At 45.0% G+C, this 8464-nt stretch overlaps 1 protein-coding gene across 10 annotated transcripts in view; it reads right to left on the bottom strand.

The window, feature by feature from the left end:
* Nucleotides 1-303: 303 nt before the first annotated feature.
* sema4ba (sema domain, immunoglobulin domain (Ig), transmembrane domain (TM) and short cytoplasmic domain, (semaphorin) 4Ba) overlaps nt 304-8464 on the bottom strand; it is a 505268-nt gene continuing 497107 nt past the window's right edge. For all 10 annotated transcript variants that reach the window (XM_070858285.1, XM_070858284.1, XM_070858283.1 and 7 more), the window contains 2 exons: nt 3846-3940; nt 304-1427 (listed from right to left, as the gene is read on the bottom strand). In XM_070858285.1, coding sequence (XP_070714386.1) covers nt 622-1427; nt 3846-3940 — 901 coding nt within the window. In that variant the 3' untranslated portion in view covers nt 304-621. The remainder of the gene's footprint in view (nt 1428-3845; nt 3941-8464) is intronic.

Raw genomic sequence — 8464 nt, 5'->3', positions numbered from 1 at the left:
ACTGTACATTAGACGTGAAAGGGAAGGGTTTCGAACAGATTTCCTGCACTCTTAAGGTCGCAATCAGATACACTTTGCAAAACAGTCACTGTGCTATCCACTGAATGCTGTAAAATGACTAATGCTTTGTGTGATGTTTGGTACGTCTCATATAGTCAAACATAGGTAGCACAACTGCTCACCTAGAGTTACCTCAGAATGTATGCTCCAGTTCATTTGGCACAGGGCATTACTTTATTTCCACTCACTGACGTATTGTGATCACCCCCCAACCCCCAACCCCCCACCCCACCCCCCAAAAAAACCTAGAAAGTCAAAGTCATGTGCCGTGAGCCCAAAATTGCAAACAAATTGGGGAAAGTTGTCATTCAATAAATCATGCGCTATTCCATGCTGTGCCGCTGATGGTCACAGACACACATGTTTACGAAAGCTCATTTGCCACGTCAATAACCATCCATGCATGTGGTTTACATACTGAAGAGATAGTTTAAATGGCACAGTACAACAGTTTTAGTCTTTGAAGCTGCCAAGCTTTACCGCTTTCCAATTTCATGTGGTTGGTCCCTTTTAGGAAGGCCACGATGGCATGGATCTACCCTCGCTGCACCATTCCACGTTTCACACTATGGAGTCTCTGATTTCAGAACCAATCCTCACCCTCGGTTGTGGGCAATGGGCAGAGATCTCCACGTACAAGTTTTTCTGATTGCTTTGGCTGTTTGGCGACTCGGGGTACCCTGAGTCCTTGCCATTGACTGTGTTTTCCAGCACGGGGGTACTGCAGATGTGGTTGTCATTCAGACTCTGGTAGCCCTTGTGATGGTCGGAGGCTGCGACTTGCACTGGGTTGCCGTTTAATGGCAGGCTTTCATGCTGCAGGATCTCAATCTTCCTCTGTTTCTTCTGCTGCATGTTCGAGCACTCGCCATCTTTAATCAGCGACTTCATCCGGTCCCGGTTCCGGTACAGAAAGACCAGAGATGAGACCGCAAGCGTTAGCCCAAAGACCACGCTCACGGTCACAAACTCAGTCCAGTAATTCTTCCCGTTGGTGTGCTGAGCAAACCGGCTCTCGCTGCTGAGTGGGTTGATAATGATCCCTTTCTCTTGCTGCCCAGGACCTTCGTTTGATGCCGGGATGGACTTTCTTGACGCGTGCAAGGTCGTGGCCTCTGAAGAAAGGTCCAACCTCACGCAGTAGTTTGCAACCAGCAGCCGGAAGTCTTCTTCGATGGCCCAGCACTCGTACATGCCCAGGGGCTCCGCTGTCGCGATAATCCCACCGTCGGGAAGCACCATGAACGTAGCATCTGCCGGTGCCCCGTTGTGCATCCACTTTCGGGTGGCGAAGTTTGACTGGACTTCACAGGGCAACACCTTGAAACTGTTGGGTGACACAGTGACGGGCGCACAGGGGATAGTATCTGTTTACAAGAGAGAACATAAGAACATAAGAATTAGGAACAGGAGTAGGCCATCTAGCCCCTCGAGCCTGCTCCGCCAGAGAGAAAAAAAACCGGAATCAATACCTAAAGTAACAACGCACTCTTCAAAGGAACAGACTTTTGGAAATAGAATATTTTACGCAGCGAGTGGTTAGGATCTGGAATGCACAGCCTGAAAGGACGGTGGTGGCTTTCAAAAGGGAATTGGATAAGGACAGGCTCGACGGGCTGAATGCCCGCTTTCTGTGCATGGTTTTTCTTGATTTTAAATATATTTGTTCTATTTACAAATGAACAAGTGTCGATTTAACTCGATACTGCCTGCACTTGGATTTATTATTGACCAACACACAAACAGGTCAGTGACCTAGAGCTTGGTCGATGGATGCGCGCTAACAGCCTGAACAGACTCCCCATCCATTCATTTCAATGCATACACAATTGTGTACCTGAGACTGGCCAATACATGCTGTGCCCTGTAGAGCTCCCTGCCAGTACTGCACATTCGGGAAGCTGAGCCTTGGCATTTACACGCAGTGCTTGATTCCAGAATCTGTGATTACTTGGAGCTGAGGAGTAACTATCAGGAAAGGCCGACAGGCAGGCACTCATTCCCTGGAAAAAATAAGGCTGCGGGGGTGGGGGTGACTTGATCGAGGTCTTTAAAATGATGAAGGGCTTCAATCGAGTAGACCAAAGAGGATGTTTCCACTTGTCCAAAACTATCGTCAATAAATGTAAGGTAGTCACTAACAAATCCAATAAAGAATTCTGGGGAAACTTCTTTACCCAAAGAGTGGTCTCCTTATTTAAGGAGTGATATATTTGCATTGGAGGCAGTTCAGAGAAGGTTCATGAGGTTGGTTCCTGAGATGAAGGGCTTGTCATAGGAGGAAAGGTTGAGCAGGTTGGGCCTATACTCCTTGGAGTTTAGAAGAATGAGAGGCGATCTTATTGAAACGTTTAAGATTCAGAGGGGGCTCGACAGGGTAGATGCAGAGAGGATGTTTCCCCTCGTGGGGAATCTAGAACTAGGGGGCATAGTTTCAGAATATGCGGTCGCCCATTTAAAACGGAGATGAGGAGGGATTTATTCTCTCAGAGGGTCGTGAATCTTTGGAATTCTCTACCTCAGAGAGCTGTGGAGGCTGGGTCATTGTCTGTCTCCACCTTAAATATATTCAGATTTATGAATGATAAGGGAGTCGAGGGTTATGGGGAGCGGGCTCGAGGGGCCAGATGGCCTACTCCTGCTGCTGTTTGTTATGGAATGTGGAACACTACCACATCGAGTAGTTGAGGCGATTAGCATAGATGCAGGTCGAGGGAAGCTGGATAAACACATGAGGGAGAAAGGAATTGAAGAATATGCTGAGGGGGTACGATGAAGTAGATGGGAGGAGGCTCGACATGGACTGGCCGGGCCGAATGGCCTGGTTCTGTGCCGTACATTCGATACAATACACCAGGATGCTGAACCACTTGCTGCTTCCTGGATTCACGCCCCAACACTGATGGCAACTTCCAGAAATATGAAGAAATATGAAGAAATGGAATATTGAGCTCGGTTAAGGAGCTGGTTTTAAGCATAATGCGATTATAATTGCCGTTATAACATTGCAATGGAGTTTTACACACACAATATCCTGAATTAAACACTTTCAAACCGACAATCTGCTTTATTCCCACAGGAACTTTCTGGAAGAGGCCTGCTGTATGCACGAAAGTGGAGCCTGAACTGCTTCACATAGGACGGACGCGTAACACGACAGATAGCTCAAGGCAATGCTGCTCTTTATTGGAATTTTATAACTCAAAATCTTTTTGCTGAATATATGTAGATGCTCGAGAAAGAAATCCTGCAGTCTAAGGAACAAATAACAAGAACTTGTATCCACATTGGGCCTTTAACTTAATAAAACATCCCAAGGCGCCTCACAAGAGCATAATCAGGCAATACTTGACACCGAGCAACAGGTGACCAAAAGCTTGGTCAAAGAGGTAGGTTTTAAGGAGTGTGTTAAAGAAGGGGAAAGAGGTAGAGAGGCGACGAGGTTTAGGGAGAGAATTCCAGAGCTTTGGGCATCAGCAGCTGAAGGCAAGGCCGCTGATGGTGGATTAGAACTGAATGCTGTTTCCAAGGTTCAGCCTGTTCTGTCTGAAGCCCACTCAACACATGGAGGACCCTTTGAGGGTGGAATACGCAAAATTGCACGCATTATTCCAACAAGTACCTACCATTATTAACAATTGTTTCTCTCTTAAGTTGCGAACCTAGACATCCCCCACAGTGAGTATGAAATAAACGGCAGAGTTTAAAACAGTTGGAAAATCGCATCATTCAAACAAACTAACTTCCAGCGCACCCAGCACCTGGAAGTGTAGGAAGTAACTTACGATGTGGTCGCAAGGCCCTGGGACCTAATACCGATCCATCAAGCTGCTGACACTGCTGCTCCGGCCTGCCTCTCTCAATGTCTTGCTTCCATTGGCTGTGAACAAAACATTCAGCATTAGCGGCCAGTGAGAGACTGGTGCGATGTGAGGGATCAATATCTCCATCACATTCCAATTGTTGCTTCAAATTTAAATTGCACCCCTTTTCCGATCACACTTATGGCCTCAACTGCTTCCTTGGGCAGAGAATTCCACAGATTCACAACCCTCTGGGAGAAGAAATTCCTTCTCAACTCGGTTTTAAATTGGCTCCCCCGTATTTTGAGGCTGTCCCCCTAGTTCTAGTCTCCCCGACCAGTGGAAACAACCTCCCTGCCTCTATCCTGTCTATCCCTTTGTGACCAAAACTGCACGCAGTACTCCAGGTGCGGCCTCACCAATACCCTGTACAGTTGCAGCAGGACCTCCCTGCTTTTGTACTCCATCCCTCTCGCAATGAAGGCCAACATTCCATTCGCCTTCCTGATTACTTGCTGCACCTGCAAACTAACTTTTTGGGATTCATGCACAAGGACCCCCAGGTCCCTCTGCACCGCAGCATGTTGTAATTTCTCCCCCTTCAAATAATATTCCCTTTTACTGTTTTTTTTCCCAAGGTAGATGACCTCACACTTTCCGACATTGTATTCCATCTGCCAAACCTTAGCCCATTCGCTTAACCTAACTAAATCTCTTTGCAGCCTCTCTGTGTCCTCTACACAACCCGCTTTCCCACTAATCTTTGTGACATCTGCAAATTTTGTTACACTACACTCTGTCCCCTCTTCCAGGTCATCTATGTATATTGTAAACAGTTGTGGTCCCAGCACCGATCCCTGTGGCACACCACTAACCACCGATTTCCAACCCGAAAAGGACACATTTATCCCGACTCTCTGCTTTCTGTTAGCCAGCCAATTCTCGATCCATTCCAATACATTTCCTCTGACTCCGTGTACCTTTATCTTCTGCAGTAACCTTTTGCGTGGCACCTTATCGAATGCCTTTTGGAAATCTAAATACACCACATCCATCGGTACACCTCTATCCACCATACTCGTTATATCCTCAAAGAATTCCAGTAAATTAGTTAAACATGATTTTCCCTTCATGAATCCATGTTGCGTCTGCTTGATTGCACTATTCCTATCTAGATGTCCCGCTATTTCTTCCTCAATGATAGCTTCAAGCATTTTCCCCAAACTAACCGGCCTATAGTTACCTGCCTTTTGTCTGCCCCCTTTTTTAAACAGAGGCGTTACATTAGCTGCTTTCCAATCCTCTGGTACCTCCCCAGAGTCCAGAGAATTTTGGTAGATTATAACGAATGTATCTGCTATAACTTCCGCCATCTCTTTTAATACCCTGGGATGCATTTCATCAGGACCAGGGGACTTGTCTACCTTGAGTCCCATTAGCCTGTCCAGCACTACCTGCCTAGTGATAGTGATTGTCTCAAGGTCCTCCCTTCGCACATACCGGTGACCAGCAATTTTTGGCATGGTTTTTGTGTCTTCCACTGTGAAGACTGAAGCAAAATAATTGTTTAAGGTCTCAGCCATTTCCACATTTCCCATTATTAAATCCCCCTTCTCATCTTCTAAGGGACCAACATTTACTTTAGTCACTCTTTTCCGTTTTATATATCTGTAAAAGCTTTTACTATCTGTTTTTATGTTTTGCGCAAGTTTACTTTCTTAATCTATCTTTCCTTTCTTTATTGCTTTCTTAGTCATTCTTTGCTGTCGTTTAAAATTTTCCCAATCTTCTAGTTTCCCACTAACCTTGGCCACCTTATACACATTGATACAATCCTTTATTTCCTTGGTTATCCACAGCTGGTTATCCCTTCTCTTACCGCTCTTCTTTTTCACTGGAATATAATTTTGTTGAGCACTATGAAAGAGCTCCTTAAAAGTCCTCCACTGTTCCTCAATTGTGCCACCGTTTAGTCTGTGTTTCCAGTCTACTTTAGCCAACTCTGCCCTCATCCCACTGTAGTCCCCTTTGTTTAAGCATAGTACGCTCGTTTGAGACACTACTTCCTCACCCTCAATCTGTATTACAAATTCAACCATACTGTGATTACTCATTCCGAGAGGATCTTTTACTAGGAGATCGTTTATTATTCCTGTCTCATTACACAGGACCAGATCTAAGATAGCTTGCTCCCTTGTAGGTTCTGTAACATACTGGTCTAAGAAACAATCCCGTATGCATTCTATGAATTCCTCCTCCAGGCTACCCTGTGCGATTTGATTTGACCAATCGATATGTAGGTTAAAATCCCCAATGATTACTGCCGTTCCTTTTTCACAAGCCTCCATTATTCCCTTGATTATTGCCCGCCCCACCGTGAAGTTATTATTTGGGGGCCTATAAACTACGCCCACCAGTGACTTTTTCCCCTTACTATCTCTAATCTCCACCCACAATGATTCAACATTTTGTTCATTAGAGCCAGTATCATCTCTCACAACTGCCCTGATATCATCCTTTATTAACAGAGCTACCCCACCTCCTTTCCCTTCCTGTCTATCTTTCCGAATTGTCAGATACCCCTGTATGTTTAATTCCCAGTCTTGGCCACCCTGCAACCACGTTTCTGAAATGGCCACCAAATCATATCCATTTGTTATGATTTGTGCCGTCAACTCATTTGCTTTATTTCGAATGCTGCGTGCGTTTAGGTAGAGTGTTTTAATACTAGTTTTTAATCCATGATTTTTAGTTTTGACCCCCTCCTGCAGCCCCTTTATATTCAGTGGCCCTTTTTGTTTTTTGCCTTGGGTTTCTCTGCCCTCCACTTTTACTCATCTCCTTTCTGTCTTTTGCTTTTGTCTCCTTTTTGTTTCCCTCTGTCTCCCTGCATTGGTTCCCATCCTCCTGCCATATTAGTTTAACTCCTCCCCAACAGCACTAGCAAACACTCCCCCTAGAGGACAAAACCTCGGGCCTGTGTGTGACGGCAATTGGCCCACATTCACTTGACTAGCGAGAGAGGAGAAACTGTGTGGCTTTAATGGCTGGCACCAAACCTCTAGCTGCATGGCCCCAGGAAGGGAAACTATCTTTAGCTGGGTTGAGACTATAATTCCTAAAGAACAGAAAGCATACTGATTTTGCAAGAAACTCTGGGAAGAACATTAGCAGAAATTGCTTGTCATTTTTAAACTGCATACTAGCAGATCTCCCATCCCATTTGTCACACCATCAGTTATCAGTATTATCTATGTCTCAGTGGGTAGTGTTCTCACCTCTGAGTTATAAGGTTGTGGGTTTAAGACCCATTCCAGAGACTCGAAGCACCAAAATCTAGGTTGACACTCCAGTGTGGTGCTGACAAAGTGCTGCACTATCAGAGATGTCAACTTTTGGATGAGACATTAAACCGAGGCCCCGTCTGCTCTCTCAGTAAGATACAGTTAGATGCAATAGATCCCATGGCACTATTTCGAAGAAGCGCAGGGGAGTTATCCGTGGTGTTCGGGCCAATATTTATCCCTCAATTAACATCACTGAAACAGATTATTTGGTCATTATCACATTGCTGTTTGTGGGAGCTTGCTGTACGTGTTTCCTACATTACAACAGTGACTACACTTCATAATTATTTCACTGGCTATAAAACACTTTGGGTCATCCTGAGGTTGTGAAAGGCGCTATATAAATGAAAGTTCTTTCTATGATAGTTATATAACAAGAGGAGTCCTTACATAATGATCCTGTTGCTAAGGTGTAGCTGTGCCCTTTAAAGGCTGCAAAAGCTAACTGCTGTTTAAATAAGCATAGACTGGGGTCAGTCAGAGGTTAATTGCTCTGTGGTGCTGGATGTTGACAGATGGGAAGGCTATTGCCGATTTCAGGCTGTAGGGCAGAAAGTGTAATTGCTACGGAAAATTAGCGACTGCGGTCATTCCCAAGCCAACAGGACATGTTCAGTTGCTGTGGAAATTTCTCTGGATACTGCAAACGATTAGATTTCTTTCTTTTTCTCAATATGTTTTGGATGTGCGCCACTGAAATTATCATATAGAGATACGACAGGCATAAGTTAGATGGCCAGTTCCTACACACAGGCATATCTGTCTCTATCTGTGTGTCTATATCTCTGGATAGTTTTGAGAAGTTTGACGACTTCCAAAAAGAAGGAAATCAACAACTGTCGCATTGAAATATTAATATCAAAATATATTCCAAGGAGATTTATCTCTGAAACAAAAGCTAACTGCTGCGGATGCTGGAAATCGGAAATAAAATTGAAATGCTGCAAATACTCAGCATCAATGGCAAAAGATACAGAATTAAAAGCGGGAATTTTAACCCCCAAAATCGGCTGAGTTTGGGCCGGGTGGGAGGTTAAAATGTAAAAAATCTGAAACAGGAACCCAGCCCACCCCAGCCCACCCACTTCCGGTTTTAACAGCAGCGGGACAAGGGGCAGACAACCGAAGTGCTCTCAGGAGGCGGTTTGGTCGTTGAAACTTTCGAAGGAGGCTGCACACCTTCACAATTACAAGGTTTTTATTCGTAGCCCATGTTGCTTGGGTTTCCCAGGCCTCAGGAAACCCGTCAGGTAA

This window comes from Pristiophorus japonicus, chromosome 17 (genome assembly GCF_044704955.1).
Source record: "Pristiophorus japonicus isolate sPriJap1 chromosome 17, sPriJap1.hap1, whole genome shotgun sequence".
Classification (NCBI taxonomy): Eukaryota; Metazoa; Chordata; class Chondrichthyes; family Pristiophoridae; genus Pristiophorus; species Pristiophorus japonicus.
The sequence above is the reverse complement of the archived record's forward strand: the minus strand, read 5'-3'. Positions and strand labels throughout refer to the sequence as shown.